The sequence below is a fragment of the Aedes albopictus genome, chromosome 1 (assembly GCF_035046485.1).
Source record: "Aedes albopictus strain Foshan chromosome 1, AalbF5, whole genome shotgun sequence".
NCBI classification, from domain to species: Eukaryota; Metazoa; Arthropoda; class Insecta; order Diptera; family Culicidae; genus Aedes; species Aedes albopictus.
Window position 1 is genome coordinate 325,977,647 of NC_085136.1, and position 19,262 is coordinate 325,996,908.

The 19,262-nt window shown below is 38.2% G+C and overlaps 2 protein-coding genes across 11 annotated transcripts in view; one reads left to right on the top strand and one right to left on the bottom strand.

Annotated features, from left to right (window-relative positions):
- The window catches only part of LOC109416065 (uncharacterized), a 236,280-nt gene that overhangs the window by 124,815 nt on the left and 92,203 nt on the right, over positions 1 to 19,262 (top strand). The window lies entirely within an intron of this gene.
- On the bottom strand, positions 4,895 to 19,230 carry LOC109415713 (uncharacterized). 2 transcript variants are annotated; one of them, XM_062847271.1, is made up of 2 exons: positions 18,463 to 19,230; positions 4,895 to 6,016 (listed from the first exon to the last, which is right to left on the bottom strand). In XM_062847271.1, exons 1-2 carry the CDS (start codon positions 18,729 to 18,731, stop codon positions 5,251 to 5,253), a joined length of 1,035 nt encoding a protein of 344 aa, XP_062703255.1. In that variant the 5' UTR covers positions 18,732 to 19,230; the 3' UTR covers positions 4,895 to 5,250. The 2 variants fall into 2 exon arrangements, with proteins under 2 accessions (XP_062703255.1, XP_019545186.3); XM_019689641.3 differs by having other exon boundaries at positions 4,895 to 6,040; positions 18,463 to 19,221.

Sequence of the window (19,262 nt, forward strand, 5' to 3'; positions counted from 1 at the left end):
TCGGATGCAGAAAACAAAATCAGTGACAACCTTAGACAACCAGACACAGCATTTGATCAAAAAAAAATCACAGACAACAGACGTTGAAAATTTTGTTTTTTTTTAATATTTGACACTTCAATGCTTTTTTACTGTCAGATACAGAAAACAAAACCAATGACAACCATAGACAACCAGACACAGCATTTGATGGAAAAAAAATCACAGACAACAGACGTTGGAAATTTGTTTTTTTTTAATATTTGACTCTTTAATGCTTTTTAACTATCAGATGCAGAAAACAAAACCAGTGACAACCTTAGACAACCAGACACAGCATTTGATGAAAAAAAAAATATCACAGACAACAGACGTTGACAATTTTGATTTTTTTAAAATATTTGACACTATAATGTTTTTTTTTACTGTCGGATGCAGAAAACAAAATCAGTGACAACCTTAGACAACCAGACACAGCATTTGATGAAAAAAAAATCACAGACAACAGACGTTGAAAATTTTGATTTTTTTAAATATTTGACACTTCAATGCTTTTTTACTGTCAGATACAGAAAACAAAACCAATGACAACCATAGACAACCAGACACAGCATTTGATGGAAAAAAAATCGCAGACAACAGACGTTGGAAATTTGTTTTTTTTTTAATATTTGACACTTTAATGCTTTTTGGAAATTTTTATTTTTTTAATGCAGAAAATAATCTGTTACTCTAAGTCAACCGAATGCAGCAGTTGCTGGAAATAACACAGATAGCCCCGTTTGTCTGTCCGGTGACTTCATCGAAGTATTTTCAGATGTAAATATAAACTGCAATGAATTCACCGAATAAAAAAACTATTCAAAAGGTAGAAAAATGTAATGCTTTTCTTATTTAAAATCTACAAGTGTTAATAAAACATGAACCGTTTACATAAAAAAAACTTGCCACGGGCGCTACTGCTTCCACAAATAAACTAGGGTATTGGTTCCCTTATTAAGCATGTGGCTCCTATTTTCATCCCACGAAAAACAAAGGATTGAAGCGCTGTTTGTTGCGTTTCTTATTTTTGTATTTTTTGTTAGAAGTGAGCACCCATGAAAACAAAAAGAACGGAGTCAATCGGTGCCGTAATCGCTTGTTTTCGAATAGGATGAAAATGGGAGCATGAGATTACTGATGGCACACATACCCTAGTCTCAATAGAATTGGCGTGGCAGATGATTATGAGAAATAGCTGGTGACTTCGGAGAAATCGAAAAATTAATGAACAATGTAAATATTCTTCCAGGAATTTCTCCAAAATTACTTCAAGATATCTCTCCAAAAACTTCTTTCAAGATTCCTCCCAAAATTGGTCATGGAATTGATCCTAGAACAATGGAAATATTCCTCTGACACCTTAAAAAAATCTTCAAGAAATTTCTTCAAAAATTTTCAACATCCTCTCAAATTGCTCCAAAAATCAGATATTCCGCCAGAGATCCCCACAGGACCTTTCTCAGAGATGTTACCATTAATTTATCAACAAATTCCTGCAGAATTTCTTCTAAGAATAGCTTCGGAGGATTTCATCGGGGTCCCTGATGATGTATGTAAATATTATATACATTATAGGAAACATCCCTCCAAGAATTTGTCCAGAGATTTCTCCATTTTCTTCAGTGTTTGATCCTTTCGGAGATTCTAGAAATTTAGGGATTTCCCTGGAAATTTTGATATTCCACCTGCAATTTCTCTAGAGGTTCTATTACGATGTCTTCTTGAAAAACTCCATCAGGAATTCTTACAAAAATTCTCCCAGGTATCTATTCTCGCAGAAGTTCTACCACAAGTCTTCTAGGAGTTCACCTTGAGTTCAACCAGAGTTTCTTCTGAGAATTGCTTCACATGCTTTTCTAGGAATTATTTCAGATATTCTTCCAAAAATAGATCAGTTATAGGTTTGTGTGTATCGAATGTTTGTAGTAATTTGTAGTTTTGGGCTTCGGCTTAGGTAGTATTTGGTTCAAGCGATGATGGTTTGTTATCTTAGTCGACGTTTCGATCCTTGGATCGAACCTTTTTCAGGGCCTATTTTTTTAATGTTTTTTTATCCAATATATGAACAACAAAAATTTGAACATTTACACAATTTAAGCCCCGATCTAAGTCAATAACCATGTATGATATGCGTAAGTTAAAATGCCATATATACAGATTTATCTGTATTAGGGCCGATGCAAATATGACGTCCATCATTTTTCGGGAATTTTAGACTTCCTCCCTCCCCCCTCTGTCACGCTATTTTGTATACCTTATACATGGAATGTCACACTTTCTCAGAACACCCCGCACCCCCCTAAACGATGGACGTCATATTTGAATGACCCCTTATACAGATTTTTGAGCATCTGTACAGATTTCGTTTTGTATGAAATACAGATTTTTTAGCTAGAGGGGCTATTTTATTTTTGTATGGGATACAGATTTTTCACCCAAATTTTGTATAGGATACAGATACAGGATACAGATTTTTGAAAAGTGTGATACAGATTTTTCAAAAAATCATCTGGCATCCCTGATCCCCATTAACCCAACCACCAATACTGACTACTTTATGTTACGTAAGCCATCATAAGAGCTGTAACCCTTTCAGACCTGACGTCAAATGTTTTTATAAATTGACCAGTTGATTATTACCGAGTAAGTTGTTTAAGGTTCCGAAAAGTTTTAAAAAGTGTAAATGTTTAGATGGTAATTGTTCATAAAAATAGTCTAATATATTCAATAAAAAATAGACTCTGAAGGAGGTCCGATCCGAGGACCGAAACGTCAACGAAGATAAAAAACTATCAACTCTTAAACCAAAGACTGCCTAAGCCTAAATTTGAAACTGAAAATTAATCAGATATCTCTCATATTTCTCTAAGAATTCGTCAGAGGTTTCTCCGTATATCCGTATATCCGAGATTTCTACAGTTTTTTTTTAGAAGATCTTTATGGATTCCTTCAGTTCTCGTCGTGTTTTCATCAAACGTCGTCGTTTCCAGTGTTTATGAGGAATTAAGAGTGACTTTCTCGTAAGAATTCATACGAAGCTAGTCGGTGGCTGGTCCCATCCAGTTTTTCATTGTATTTTCATAGTACGTCGTCGTTCCCAGTACTTGCGCGGTAGCTTTCAGCGATTTTTCGTTTTTTTTTTACGGTTTGTGCTTCGTTCGACAATGGAAGACTCAGCGAGTGGAATTATATCCCAAATCGCCATTGAGATAACGAGTCAGAACTGCCTGAATGGAGTTTCAGGATATTTCAGAAATTTTTCAGCGAGTTTCAGAGGCGTTACAGGGGAGTTTTCGGTTTTAAGCGGGTTTCAGATGCGTATTTGGAGACTCCGGATAGTCTCAGGGGCGTTACAGAGAGTTTTGAGGGGGTTTAAGGGTGCTTCACTTTGTGTCAATATATTTCTGATCAGTGCTCTCAAGTGAGTTTCAGGGAGTTTTTCGAGGCGCTTAACCCTAGTCGTGCATTGGGGTCATTATGACCGCTAAACGTGCACAAGCGAGGTGAGTGCAAGCTAATGCACGAAGAAGGTTAAAAGCGTTTCATAAACGTTTCAGACGGTTCCAGAAGGGATTCAAGACGTTCCAGACTGATTACGCTCGATGATCCAATGACTTATACTCAAGTGAGCTCTTGGAGATTCCTAAACAAACAATGAACACCACTTGTCAGCACATATAGTTGCGTGAGGCATGAATTTCATTCAATCTTTCAAGCAAATTAATTGTACATGTACACTCAAACCTCCATTAAAGTAATAAGTCGGGGATACTTCAATAGATGCGTAAATGGATTCATTACGTAAACGGATTCAGTTTTTGACTTAAATAGAGTTTACTGTCCTCCATTGCAGTTTACGTCAAAATATGTACAGTATTATCGAAATAAGCCAAGAGATCATTGGGCCAAGAACGTTATTGGGTCGAAAAGCTCATTAGGCCGAAAATGTTGTTAGGTTGAAGAGGTCACCAGGCCGATATATCGTTTATAAAGGTTATTAGGCTGTATAGGTGATTAGGCCGAATAGGTCATTAGGTCTAATAGGTCATAAAGACCTTTTCGGTCAAAAGACCTTTTCGGCCAAAAGACCTTTTTGGCCAAAAGACCTTTTTGGCCTAAACACATTTTCGGCCTGAAGACCTTTTCGACCGAAAGGCTTTTTTGGTGCCTCAACACCTTTTCGGTCTGAAGACCTTTTCGGCTGAAAGACCTTTCACCGTTTCGTCCAAAAGACCTTTTCGATCTAAAGACCTTTTCAGCCAAAAGACCTTTTCGACCTAAGGACCATTTCGGCCAAAAGACCTTTTCAGCCAAAAGATCTTTTCGACCTAAAGACCTTTTCGGCCTAAAGATCTTTTTGGCCTAAAGCCCTTTGCGGTCCAACGATTTTTGCGGCCCAATGACGCATTCAGCCTAATGGCCTATTCGGCCTCATGACCGGGCCGAAAAGGTCCCTATTCGACCTATTCAGCCTTATGACCTTTTCGAAGAACAGATGTTTTCGAAACGGTAACATATGCCCATTAATTTTGCTGTGAATACAGTCAATTTCCATTTAAGTTGCGTTATTTAAATGGAGGGACTTTAGTGGAGTTTACTTTAATGGATTCGACTCAAATGGAGGTTTGAGTGTACATTTGATGGCTTATGCTCAAGACAATTGTTAGAGAGCCCTTAACAGTCCCAGAGCAAACTACACTCCCCCCATCTCTCATCCCATAAACTCCCCGTAACTTAATTTAAGATACGTTATCTAAACCTAGGCACCTTAATAGATTCTACCTTAATGGGTTATACCTGAATGGTAATTTGTATGTATTGCAAATAGGTTCGTATGCTTTGAGTTTTCTTTGAAAAAATTTTCTTAAAAAAATCTGTTCCAAACATTTTATTGCTTGCTGAAATGAATTTAGTACTAGCCACTGACGGTAACTTGTACTAAAATGCGATTTGTCAGCAGATACATAAACACGGATGCCCCAAAGCACGGAGAAATTCACCACCAGAAACAGAGAGAAAGAGTCCATTTGCATTTTTTGATTTTATTTCAATCTCTTGAAATATCTCCTCTATGAATATTTTATCGCCGTCCTCTCGGGTGCACACAATAAAAAGAAACTAATTTCTTCACAACAAGTTGGTTAATGGAATTCATGAAACACACGCGTCAGTCCCCCGTTTGTGTTGTAGCTCTGGTGTGCCTGTGTAGCTGGTTCGTTTCGAGCCCATCTACGTGATAATCTTGTTAGACTGATAGCGATCGAGTAGTGGCAGCGACGACGGTGAGTCGGCATCATAACCACTGCTGCCGCTGCTGCTGCTGCCATCATCGACACCCTCCAGGTATTCCCACGGACTGGGGCCGTCCTCGCTCAGCATGCTCCACACGATCGGATTCCGTTTGCCGCGCGACGAGAAGAACGTGTCCTGACTTTGGGCCAGATTTTCCAGGACGTTTTTCTTGCCACGGGTCGGGTAGAACAGCTCCCCGCCGGAGTCCGGAGCGTCCTTACTGCCGACGTTCTGGATGGCGTTCAGGACGTTCTTCTTGCTGAAGAACGGTTGAAACTCGTTGAGGGATCTTCCACCCGCGATCGCGGGGAACAGATCGAACAGCTCCTTCTTGCCCCGATTCGGAATGAACGGCTCATCCGACCCGAGAATGTCATCAAATTTGATCTTTTTGGCGATCCCATTGCCAACTCGTTTCTTACCGCGGTTCGGCACGAAGTAGTCGCTTCCTTCGAGCATCTGTTTGATCGAGAGTTCCCGCTTCTCCAGGGCTGTGGGGGCATTCGAGGCTGGGGACAACGATGACGGTGGGTCCGATTTGCGACCACGCTGTGGAATGAAGGAAAATCCCCCGATCGATTGGTAGAGTGCCGATGATGGTGATCGCCCCAGCAAAACGAAGCGTGGTTCTTCGACGTAGAAAGGTAGCCGCCGACCGCGGAGGTGCTGATGTGTGTCTAGCTGGGGCAAGTCCAGTCCACTGCTGCTGGGATGAGTCAGTATCTCTCTGCGTGGTTGTGAATCGGGAAAAACACAAATGGATGGATGGGAGTTAGTCATATTAGTTAGATTGCTAAAGTCATTCGCTCAGTTGAACGATAAAAATGTGCGTTATGTAGGTTAAACTAATCTTGTTAGAAAAATGTATTTAAAAATTGTTTGAAGCAGCAGTGAGTCACTAGTACTTTCATTCGTGACATTATGTTACGCACTGAAAATGACATTCAGTCCGATTGAGGGTCCAACAAGAGTGCCGTTCGCCGATATCCAAGGGTTCAGTATCAGCTGCTCTCAGAGGGAAGAGCAATAGACGAAAGGTTGCCCCTGGCATTTGGTGGGAATCAAACCCACGACCATCCGATTAAGAAGCGAACGTTTGACCAATTGTGCTACGGGCCCGGGTTTCCTGGAGTTAACGTAGAGTTGCGGAGTTCCCCCAGGGCTTTCTTTAAAGTTGCGCTTGGAATCTACTTCAATTTTCGGGATTTCTTACGGGAATCCGGGTGGATTTCTTCCGATATTTCTCTTGGGATTCCAGCAGGAGTTCCTGTTGATATTGCTCAAGGTGTTCTTTTTGGAAATGTTTCCAACAATATTTGCAGAATTTCTCTCCCAGTTTCATGGGACAGACCCCATATCCCAGCATCGGATTTCAAAGCTGTGGAATTCCTAACAAATACAATGAATATCCTGAACCAGGATGATTTACCACGGTACTTGGAGGTCGTGCAGAATCTTGAGGATCTACTGCGTATCCTGCAGCGGTTAATGGGATTACGGGCGCATCCGCAAGGAAACGGTGTAAGTATAACATACTCCAGCACAAAAATAACCGCCGTGGATTCGAAGTTTGGAGAATTAGATCGCCACATTGCGGACTAATGTCGGTCGAATGACACAATACAAGAAAGGGAATCAATTTATGAGAATGTTGCTGAAATTGTGAAGCCCGCAGAACTCCGAGATGTCATTTTTCAACATTATTGAGATCTTCGACATCCATGTACAGTGTTTGAGTACTCTTGCGATATGAGCGTGGAGTTACGGAGAATGTCCAAATCGTTCAAACGAAAGGCAGCTCTACAATCCAAAACGCCAAGCCTGATTTTAAAGAAGGTCTTCCGAAGATAGGCAACGTCTCACTGCTCCACATCAATCTATGAGAAGTCCAGAACTGCGACGTTGAGATGGGGTTGGCAGAGCAAAAGCGACTTACCTTCTGCCCCAGCAAAGTACTGACAAATAAGTCGGTAATGGCGAGGATGATATATTTAAGACCACTGCACTGCCAACAACGTGAAAATTGAAGACCAAAGAATGAAAAGGATGTCGCAAAACCACGCAAGGATGGAATGATTAGGTAATTTCTCTAGGGATTTCTCAAGAGATTTATTCAAGAACTCTTCCAGTGGTTTTTCCAAGAATCCCTTGCCCTTGCTCTAGGCTACTCCTGTAGAGATAACTCCAGGGATTCCTCTGAGATTCTTTAGGAAATTCCTCGAGGATTTCTTCTAGGAGTTCCTCCAGCAATTCCTTCAAGGATTGCTCAAGAGATTCATCCAGGGAGTTCTCTGGTAAAGCCAGGTAAAATTTATTCAGGAATTTCTCCGGTTTTTTTTCTGCGGGTCTTCTATTGATTCCTCCAGGAATTCCTTCAACATTGTCTCTGGAAATTTCTCCAGGGATTCCTCCAGAAACTTATGCAGGAATTTCTCCAGAAATTAGTCTAAGAAATCGTCCAGGAATTTCTCCAAAACTTCTTCGAGTAATTACTTAGAAATTTCACTAGGAATTCCTCTCAGCTTCCTCCGAGATTCGTCTAAGGTTTCCTCATAAATTCCTTCAGGGATGCTTCCAGAAAATCTTTCAGGGTTTCCTAGAGGAATTTCTCTCGAGACTTCTCCGGGGCTTCTTCCAGGGATTCCTACAGGAATATCTCCAGGAATAGTTCTAGTGGTTTCTCCAGGAACTTTTCCGGGAATTCCTCCTGGGTTTCCACCAGAGATTTCTCCATGAATTTCTTCAGAGATTCCTCAAAGAATTCATCCGGGGCTCCCCCAATCCACGAAGAAACTTCCTGTGAAATCCCAGATCCAATTCCTGGAGAAACACCAGAAGTAACTGCTAGGGTAATTTCAGCAGGAACTCTTGGGGGTTTATCGAAGGAACCTCTGGAGAAATCTTACAAAGAACTCTTAGATCAATCTCTGATGGCACACCCGGAGGAATTCCAGAAGAAACTCTTGGAGGAATTCCAGAAGGTGCTACTCAATAAATCTTAGAGAGAACTCTAGGGGGAATTTGTGGAGGAATTCAGAAGGAACTTCTGAAGGAATGTCTGAAGCAATTCTTGGATGATTATCACTCTGCAGTAGGCGAACTCGCTGGTTGACTAACTGGAGTTGGCCCAGTAGTTCATGACTGTACAGGGGGTGGCCAAAATGTTTGGGATAGGCAACTTTTTTGCTCTCACAAAAAAGTTCGACATGTTGAAACATTTCATATAGTGCATTAAAAATTCTCAAATTAGTGTTAGAACCGTTCTGGTAAAACACTATTTTTAAGACAACTTATTTTTGACCTGTCATATCTCAGCAACCATTAAACCGAATTGAATGAAATTTTTAACGTTATAAAATTTTTTTTTACAACGAATTAATTTATAACGGTTTAACATTTTCACCCATTTAGAGAAAAATGTGTAAAATTTACAATACCACACGAAAATGACTAAACTTTTATCAACGTTCAAAAAATATCTGTGTTTTGAAGACTTGTGAAGCATTAATATATTGATGATAAACGTTGAAAATTTCATTCAATTCGGTTCACTGGTTTCGGAGATATAACAGATCAAAAATTAGTTGTCTAAAAATAGTGTTTTACGAGAACGGTTCTAACTTCGTGAAAGATTAACCATTCGAGCTCAAACTTGTACCAATATTGTACCAACTTGTACCAATACCAATATTAATGATGCACATAAAATAGTTTGACAAACAGTCAAAATTTGAGAATTCTTGATGCACTCTATGAAAAGTTACAACATGTTGAACTTTTTTGTGAGAGAAAAGAAGTTGCCTATCCCAAATATTTTGGCTACCCCCTGTATATATTTACATACCTATATATAAAATTTAAAAAAAAACATTTTCAAAGTAATGGAGACGCATGGTCATTTTATACGTAAATGAGCACAGAACTTGACATTAAAAAAATGCAGTTCAAAAACAACTTGAACAATATTTCTATCTTTTTGATATATTATGTAAAAATAGATAAACTTCCGTTAAAATATATAAAAAAGAATAGTCGTTATGGCCCAACATTGTGAAAATCATAAAAAAAAATATACTGTGACTCTTTTTGTGACTATTAAAGTTAACTTATTTTGTTTCGTTATATGTTTTCCTTAATCTAGAAATAATTATCTTTTCATTCGTAGAAATAAGGTTGTTCACATATTTCACTAGCTTTTTTTCCTAAATTTCTGCAAAATTTTTTTATTTAGAAAATCGTACATTGTTCATTTCAGAAATTCTCAAGGATTTTTTCAGAAATCCTTTAGTGATTCCTTCAGAAATTCTTTGAATGATTCTCCAAGAAATTTATCGAAGAATTCATTTAGAAAACCTTACATAGATACATTAAAACATTCCTCCATGGATTCCTGTGAAAAATCTACCAGGATTTTTTAAAAAAATCTGCCATCTGATTTCTTTAGAAAATTCTTAAGTTTTATTTAGTGGTTAATGACCCTAATGACCCCCAGAAATTAATCCGAAAATTCCTCTGGAAAAGCCTAGATTTTTTTTTCAGAAATCCGTGCGTGATTTTTTTTCAGAAAATCATCTATGGACAAGAGATAATTATTTTTTGAAATTCCGCCAAGGATTACTTCAGGTTCACTTCTGGGAATCCGTCATCTAAACCGTCATGGAAATTTCACCTGGGATTCCTTCCCCATTTTCAACAGCGATTTCTAAAAAAAATCTTTCAACAATCCTCAATAAATTTTTTCAGTAGTATTTTTTTTTCAGAAAATCGTTTAGTAGAGCCACAGAGAACAGACGTCTATCTTCGCTTTCTGCCTTGTGTAAAACTTTGTAACGGTCATTTCAGAGTATGTGGTTATGCTCCCGTTGCGCGGCGCTAGCGTCCCATCACTTACATTGTTGTGTTGTCATTTTTGTTTCCAGTGCTCGCCGTTTTTGGCCGTTTGGCGCTCGTGTCGCTTTGTGGGCTAGTGTATTTTAACTATGAACACTGCCATCGTGGGGTCAAATCGACTTTATATGTGGGGCAGTCTCCGTTGGTGGCGTTGAGGTACACTTAAATCCTTTACACACGATTTCGACGTATTTTTGTTCGAGCTTAAATGTCTGTTCTCTGTGGTAGAGCTTCCTTCAGAAGTTCGAACAGATTGTTGTTGATCTAGGGATAGCATGAAAATTCCCACAGGAATATATGCAGAAATTTCTTTAGGGATTTATCCAGAAAATACTGCAGAAATACCCCCAGAGATTCTGGATTTTTTTTTCAAAATTTGTATAAAAGTGAATTTTATATAAATGCTAATTTATCATTCTTGCATTACACCTTTCATTGATTCAGGTAGTAACTCCTCCAGAGATTCCTGCAGGAGTTCATGTACAGCTTCATTCCTCCACGTAGTATTTCCCCAGAAATTTATTCGGTATTTCCTCCAAAAATAATCCTATTAATTTCTGCCTGCATTATTTAACCTTTCAGGACGCGCACCTGTTTGATCCTAAAACCGCACCACGCTCGCGCAGTGTACGACAGGAGAGGTTTTTTGGTGGTGTTGTACTTATTACAACGGCGCGCGTCCTGAAGGGTTAAGGGATTTATTCAAAAATATTTACACGAACTTTTTTTGATATTTCAAGAGACTTTTCTTGGGATTTTTTCACAAGCTTATGTAGACGTTTTACAGGAATACAGGAGCCAGTTCACAGAAGGCTCCAGTAAAAATCCTCCAAGAGTTTTATTGAAGGATTTCTCCAGGGTTTTTCCTAAAAAAAATACCAGTAAACCTTCTACGAATTCCAACAAGGAGGTTTTTCAGATATTTATCCAGGAAGTAGTTCAAGGATTCCTTCAAGATTTTTTTTCCGAGATTTATTCAGATATTCCTCTGGAGATACATTCAGAAGTTTTTCTAGTGATTCATACAGGAGATTTCTTCAAAAGTTCCTTTAGGAATTCTTTCATAAATTTCCGTTCGGGTTCCTTCTGAAATCAGTTTGGGGATCCCTTCAAAAATATCTTAGGAAACTTCTTCAGAATTTCAGTTATTTCTTCAGGAGTTTTAGTAAGAGCTTTCTCCAAAAATTCTTTCATGAAGGTTTTGAGACTTGAGTCTGAAATTCTCTTGACAATTCTACAAAGATTTATTAGGAAATTCTTCCAAGGGTTCCTCCGAAAGTTCCTTTCAAACATTTTTTAGGAATTCCAGCAGAAATTCCCACAAGATTTTTTGGTTTTCAATTGTTCCAACGGTTCTGTAGGAATTGTTACAGATATTCTTCCAAAAAATGCATAAAAATTGTGAAAAAAATATTAAAAGAGTCTCTTCCGTAATTTCTTAAAAAAGTTTCTGAAGGATTCAATGACACATATTGCCTATTTAACTGGCATTTCACCAGATTTGCTGGTATGCCTGAATCACACTGGAAAAACTTGTAATTAGAAGGCACGAAATGTTGCTAATTGACAAATTGAGAGATGAAATTTGTGAAAGAAATCGCGTTCTGGTGGGATTTGAATCTACGACTCCGTATTTGCAAGACCGGCGCTTTAACCAACTAAGCCACAGAGCAAAAAAAAAATAATTCGCTCTCACTAACTACAAGTGACCACAAACAGGAGTGTGTTGTGGATTGGCATCTAAGCCGAAAGAGAGATGAGTTTGTGAAATAGGAGTGTTCACGGATTTCGAACCTTCTTATTATAAGTTTACTCTGAAGGATTCTCTGTTGGAATCCCCTAAAAACTCCAGGTGATACCTTTGGAGCTTCTCAGAATAAATAAAAAGAAAATCGGGTTAAGTACGGTTCCTTTGAATTCCACTAAGAATTTGCATCCTTTGACAGATACGTATTTCGACCTCAACTGTAAGGTCGTCTTCAGTGTCTTGTACTTGACTCGACTCAGAAGTTGTTCTTGGACGTTTTCTGGACAGATTCCGGATCGAAAGTTTCTCAAGCAAAACATTCAAGGTATCTGAAGTTATCTATGGTGGAATTCCTGCATAAATGCCTGAAAAAATACCTGCAGAAACTTGCAGAAAGATACCTTCTTAATTCCTTGAATGAGTAATCATGAGAAACATTGGAAGTAATTCCAAGAAAAATTTCATAAGAAAATTCTGGAAGGATTCATGAAGGAAACATTAACAATATGTCTGCCAAAATTGCAGACAAAGATACCGGTGGAATTTTTGAAAGAATCCATCGATAAATGTCTGAAGAATCACTGTAGGACTTTGTTGAAAGAATGCTTGGAAGACCTCCTGGAGATACCCCTGGAAGAATTCTTAGAATAATTTCTTATAAAATTCATGAAGGAATTAGTGCACAACAATCCTCAAAGTATTACCAGAAGAAATATTTAAACAAAATGCTGCAGAACAAAAAAAAATCTAGAGAAATTCTTTGGCGAAAGACTGACGAAATTTCTTTTTTATGGATTAATAACAAGAATACCTGGAAGAACTGGAGAACCTTTTTCTCGTGCTCAGAGAAGAGTTTGCATAAAAGTCTTTATGTAATTTATGTAAGAATTGCTGTGCGAATCTATGGAGAGTTCATGGAAAAAATTTGTTTTTTAAGGAAAATCAAAAGAAAAGTCCTGGAGAAAATTCTCAAAAAATGTTTGCCTCACATATGTATCTGTGAATCATATGTCTCCTGGAATTGCATTTTTTTAAGAAATCTTTGGTGGGATTCATGAAGGATCCCATAGAACTCCTAGAAGAATTTCTCCACAAAAATTTCCAAAGCATTCCTGGAAAAATTCTTTTTTTTTATTTCTTTTTATTCGAAAATTGTAACTTAATCTAATTCTTCACACAGGAAAAATTCCAAAGAAAAACTCCTAGATGAAATTTTGATCATGTTCCTGGAAGAATTCCTTCAGAAATGTTTGAAAAAATACATGAAGGAATATACTTCAATAGCAATCCTTGAAGGACTTTTCTAAAGCATCCCTGAAGTAGTCAAAAGAGGAAGTTTCGAATTAATTTCGAAGAAGCTCGAGGATTAGGTTCAAGATGAGTCTTTTGAAAAATTTCTTGCAAAACTCCTGAGGAAGATCCAAGGAAAATTCGCGAAGGAATTCCTGAAAAAATCTCTGGAAGAATTCCTGGAGAAACTTCAAAGAACTATAAAAACTGGAATGCATTCTTAGAAGTCACCTGGAGGAATCTTTGAAAAAATTCTTGCTGAAGTCAATCTAAAAAACCTGCGGGAATGTTCTTTCTGTGGATATTCAGGAAAATACATGATAACTCCTGGATGAATATCAGATGGAGTTTCTGGCGGAGTCCATTAAGGCGAAACTGGAAGCATTTCCTCACTTCTTGGTTTTGGATTTTTTTTATTGAATAACGAAGCAATATTTTCAAAATCGGTTTTCGTGCACATGTAGAGTATGGATCAAGGTATCTTCTGAATTTTTTATGTAGTGGAAAATGTTTTTCGTTTTTGCAGAAACCATTTTTGAATGAAATTTCACAAAAAAATGGTTTTCGCAAAAATGGAAAACATTTTCCACCTCAAAAAAAATCAGAAGATATCTTGATCCATACTCTACATGTGCACGAAAACCGATTTTGAAAATATTGCTTCGTTATTTAATAAAGAAAACCAAAAAATTGAGAAAATGCTTCCAGTTTCGCCTTAAGTTAATCGTGTGGAAAATTCTAAAGATGTACATGGGAAGAAATACAGGAGGAATCTTTAAAATCATTTTTAATTAACTCATAGAAGGAATTCCTGCCCCTCCTTATGGCGAGGTTTCCTCGGAATAATTCCTAATTAGGGTATACTAAAGTCCTTTCCATGGGGTCGCACAAATATAAAAATCGATGAAATTTGGAAACCTTGAGTAACCAGCTCTGATTCTACCATGACAACTCTGGGTATCATTTTTTAAGGATTCTTAGAAAACAACATAAAGACGAGTATTTGGAATATGAGAACTTCAGGGCGATCACTATTTTGAATGCTGCCTACAAAGTGCTATCCCAGATCATCTTCCGTCATCTGTCACCTGAAACGAAAGAGTTCGTGGGAAGTTATCAAACCGGCTTCATCGACGGCCGGTCGACAACGTACTACATCTTCATCGTACGGCAAATCCTCCAGAAATGCCGTGAATACCAGGTCCCGACGCATCACCTGTTCATCGACTTCAAACGGCATATGACAGTATCGACCGCACAGAACTTTGGAGAATCATGGACAAAAACGGCTTTCCTGGGAAGCTGACTAGACTAATTAAAGCAACGATGGACGGTGTGCAAAACTGCGTAAAGGTTTCGGGTGAACTATCCAGTTCATTCGAATCTCGCCGGGGACTGCGACAAGGTGAAAGTTCTTCAGAACAGCCTCCATGCATCGCTTCAAAATTTCCTCTAGAACTTCCATTGAAATTTTTGTAAGAGAATCTTCCAGAAATTTCTATAAAAATTCCTAAGGATTTCTTTATTTTATTCTTGAATCCGTTCGAGAATTCTTTAAAGAAATCATCCAAATCATCATTCTGGGTTCCTCCAGAAATGCATTCATCAATTCTTCAAGACGATTTCAAATCCAGAAATATCTCCAAGGATTTCTTAAAAAATCTTTCACGGATTCTTTTTGAAATTTCCCTCAAGATTCCTTTAAAATTCCTTACGAGATTCCTCCATAAATTGGTCCAAGGATTCCAAGTTCTCTAACTCCTATGGATTTCTTCCATGGATTGTATCAAAAATTTCTCCAGGAATTTGGTCTTAAAATCTATCAAGGTTTCTAGAAGAAGCTCTTCTGGCGTTTTTCGTTTTTTTTCAGAAATTCTTCCAAAGATTCTTTACAAAACTCGTAAAGGGTTTTTTTTTTTCGATATTCCGTCATAAATTTCTTTAAAAATCATATTTATTGTGGTACTTTCTGAAACACCAGCAAGAATTTCTTTAAAAAATTTTCCAGGGATTCATTTGAGAAAATCATCTGTTTTTTTCCAGGGATTGCAACATAGCTTTTTACAGGGATTGTTTTAGAAATCCTAGCAGACTATTTAATAAATTATTCCAGTGATTCCTTCTGAAAACTTTCCAGATATTCTTTCAGAAATTCATTCAGGAGTATTTCAGCACGCCAACCAAAGTTTTGTTCAGGAAGTGCTCCAGTGCTTCCGTATGAAATTTCCATATGAATGTGTTCAGAAATTGCTTCAGGGAATAATCTTAAAAACCCCGAAGGAATTCATAAAGGAGCTCTTGCATTATCACTTTCAATGATTCAGGCAGGGTTTCCTCCAGATATTCCTCCATGTATGACGTACCTCAGAAATTTATCTACCATTTACTCTAAAAATTATCCCAATAATTTTTATATGATTTCTTTAAGACATTTATTCAAAAACATTTCCAAGGATTTTCTATGGAAGTTCCAAGAATTTTATGAAAGGACTTCTTCAGGAACTTTATCGTAAATAAGTTAATATTATTCTAAGATAAGATATTACTTCACGGATTTCTCAAAGAATTTCCCTGGGACTTCTCCAGAGATTAAAGTACTTCCCTACATTTCTATAAGGAATCTAGTGAAAATTTCTTCAGAAATTTTCCTGAGACTTCAGATTTGAAGCGATTGCTTCAGGAACTTTAGCAAGGGATTTCTTCAAAAGTTTTCTCGTTGGAATTTTCTGAAACAATTTCTTAAGTTATCTTTTGAGCTATTCCTGGATGAATGCTTAAAATAACATCTAGGAGAATAACCTTAAGATAACCCCCCCCCCCCCCAAAGCTCTCCTAAATCATTCATGAGAGACTTATGAAGGAACTCTACAAGTAATTCCAAAGAAAAATTGATAGAGAAACTTCTGGAAAAATTTTCAAAAAAAAAAACAATAGAGGTATTTCTGAAGGATTTTCTTGAAAATTGCCTGTAGAAATCGTGGACAAACGTGTTGGTGGAATTCTTGAAGCAAATCCTTAATAAATTTTTGCAAAGGTTTGTACGAAAAAAAATCCTTAACTGGAGAAATTATCTGAAGGGAATCCTGCAGAAAAAATAGAAAATCTTGGTGGAAATCTCTGTTTGAAAAGGTCTTTGAAAAATCCTAGGATAGATTCTGGAGTAATTTCTGCAGAAGTTGTTGAGAGAAAAAAATAAGGATGAATTCCCGACGGAAGGTCTGAATAATTCTAAAGAAACGCCTGGAGAAACTTTCAGAACAGTCTTTCGATAATTTTTTAAAAGAATTTCCAAATAAAAACCCGAGAAAATCCCTAAACAAATGGATTATTATTTAAAGGAACCCTGGAGAAATTCCTAAAATAGTTTCCTAAGAATTGTTTTCCAATTTTTTTTGGAGAAATTTAAAAAAACTGCTTGTGAAAATTCTGACAATATTTCTGGAGGAAATGCTTGAAGGAATACAAGCATGAACTTATGTAGAAATTCTATAATAAATCCCATGAGGAATTATAGAAGAAATTTCTGAGGAAACCCGTAGGCTAGTTTCAGGATAATTGTTTTGAAAAATGCCAAGGAAAACTCCTGAGGGAGTTCCTGAAAGAATGTCTGGAAGATTCCTAGGAGAAATTTTCAAGAAATCCGTGGGCAGGAATGCATTTTAAAGGGATACTAAGAAGAATCTTTTGAAAGGATACTGAGGTGAATTCTAAGAAATCTTGCGAGAATCCAGAACATTTTTGAAATGTCCTCAAAGAATCTACAAAGGAATTTCTGGCGAAGTTTTAAGAATAATTCTTATGAAAATCATAAAAGAGTGTATGAGTGTTCCTTCAGCGTAATATCAGGAAAAAAAAGTTAAATAATAATAATAATGGGGGTTTCCGTGATAATACGTTCCGTAATAAGTCATTTCCTGATTACGTACCAGTATAGGGGGCACTAAGAATTGGAAGCCTTGAGTAACCAGCTCTGATTTTACCATGACAGAGCTGGTCGTTCCGGAATACCTGGAACAGTTCAACGTACATAATTTGACCACACGGATTGGTATTACCGAAAATTTGCACTTCAAGTGAGTCGACCTGGAACAGGTTCCGCGGGGGACTCTCAAATACAATAACACACGAAATAATCACTTTCAGCCATTTGTCAAAACAGAAACCTCTCCACCCCCTGACCCCAGTACAATCCGGAATATCTCCGGAATGGTTCTGGATATAACATGGCCACTTGTATAATAAACTTGCACCAACTCGATTGAGGGCGACTTCAGAAAAGTAGGATGAAAATTGACGAAATGCCAGCGTTTTGAAATAGTTATTTATATAACGAGTTGCAAAAAGTTGATTTTTCCTGCACGAGTCGTACATAAATACGAAGAGTGCTGATAAAATCGAGTTTTGCAATGAGTTCCATACAAAATTTTATGCAATGATTTTTTCATTATACAACTCTAATGAACATTATGCAACTATTTTTCATTATGCAACTCATTTCAGTTGCATAATGAACCGGTACGGAAAAGTAAGTCCATATGATACTGAAATGAGTAGTGTAAAAAAAAATATATTACAGAACTGCATAAATGAGTTACCGGGTGTCGGGTACTTCTTCTTCTTTGTGGCTCTACGTCCCCACTGGGACTTGGCCTGCCTCGCTTCAACTTAGTGTTCTTTGAGCACTTTCTCAGTTATTAATTGAAGGGCTTTCTTTGCCTGTCATTGCATAAATTTGTATAATGTGAGGCAAGTACAATGATGCACTATATCCAGGGAATCGAGAAAATTGTTCCGATCGGAACGAGAATCGAACCCGCCGTCTCCGGATTGGCGATCCATAGCCTTAACCGTCGGGTACGTGAAGGTTGTTTCAGATGTTTTTCAATGGAATCTCTTCAAATATCATTCTAGCATTTCCTCCATATATTCCTGCTGGGATTCGACGACACCTCCATCAAGACATGATGTTTTCCCTTCCAAATACGTCGTTTTTTGTATGCATTCAATAAGTGTTTAAAAACAGCTCCATTCAAGTACCGTCAATAAAAGTTATTAAGTCACAAACAACTACGAACTGAACACACTTGCATAAATATCTAGACTATCTTCAGTGGAAACTCACTGCACACATGGCAAAACCCCTCACCGCTGCAACTAATTAAACTCGAGGGGTGCCGTGTTTGCCCAGCTCAACCGTTCCACCCGTGCCGTGTCGTCCTCACCTCTTCTCGTGCTGGTGCTGCCCATTCACTTGCGCCCTGTCACCGGGAACGTACTCTAAAACGTGTTCCACACTGTATGCACTCGATCCATAATCGGCGGCTGGTTTCACTGGATTTTGCTCATTTTTGGCTGCCGACCCGTCCGCCACCGTCACCCCCAACGACGTCGAATGTTTATCGCGGGTGGTTTCGTATCCAAAAGCTTCGGCAGCAATTAGCGCCACCAGGCCGCACAACACGCAAATTCCCACCGATTTGGACGTTTTCATATTCCTTTTTTGGATGGATTTGTGGGGGGTTCGGAACAGCGATTCTGACAAGTCACAGACGCGATCAGAGATCGATGCGCCACCACGACCGTCGTTGGTTGGTTGGTGCAGGCAGGTAACTCAACTTCCAGAGAACTAATCCGAGAGGGCACCGTTCCCTTTCAAGGTGAACATCGTTTTCTTGCTGCTGCTGATGCTGCTGGTGGTGAAGTTCGACTACGAGGCTTCCAGGTTCAACGGGCTGCTTTTAAATATGAGATGGAAGGATGCACAATTCAGGAGTGCGCAGTTCAACCCATGCAGGAATCCAATTTTCTTAACAAAATGTCCCAGAAAAAGGACGCAAATCACACTTGATACCGTAATTACATTTCTTCTACGAAGCAAAGTCCGTTTCGCCTACCTTTTCTCAATGGGATTTGACTGGGGGGTGTACACAGGAAAACTTGGTTGCAGTTGGCAAATCGTAGATTGAAGCCGCTTGAAACGGAAGAACGCTGGACATCGAACATTTGTTGCTGTGTCCATCCT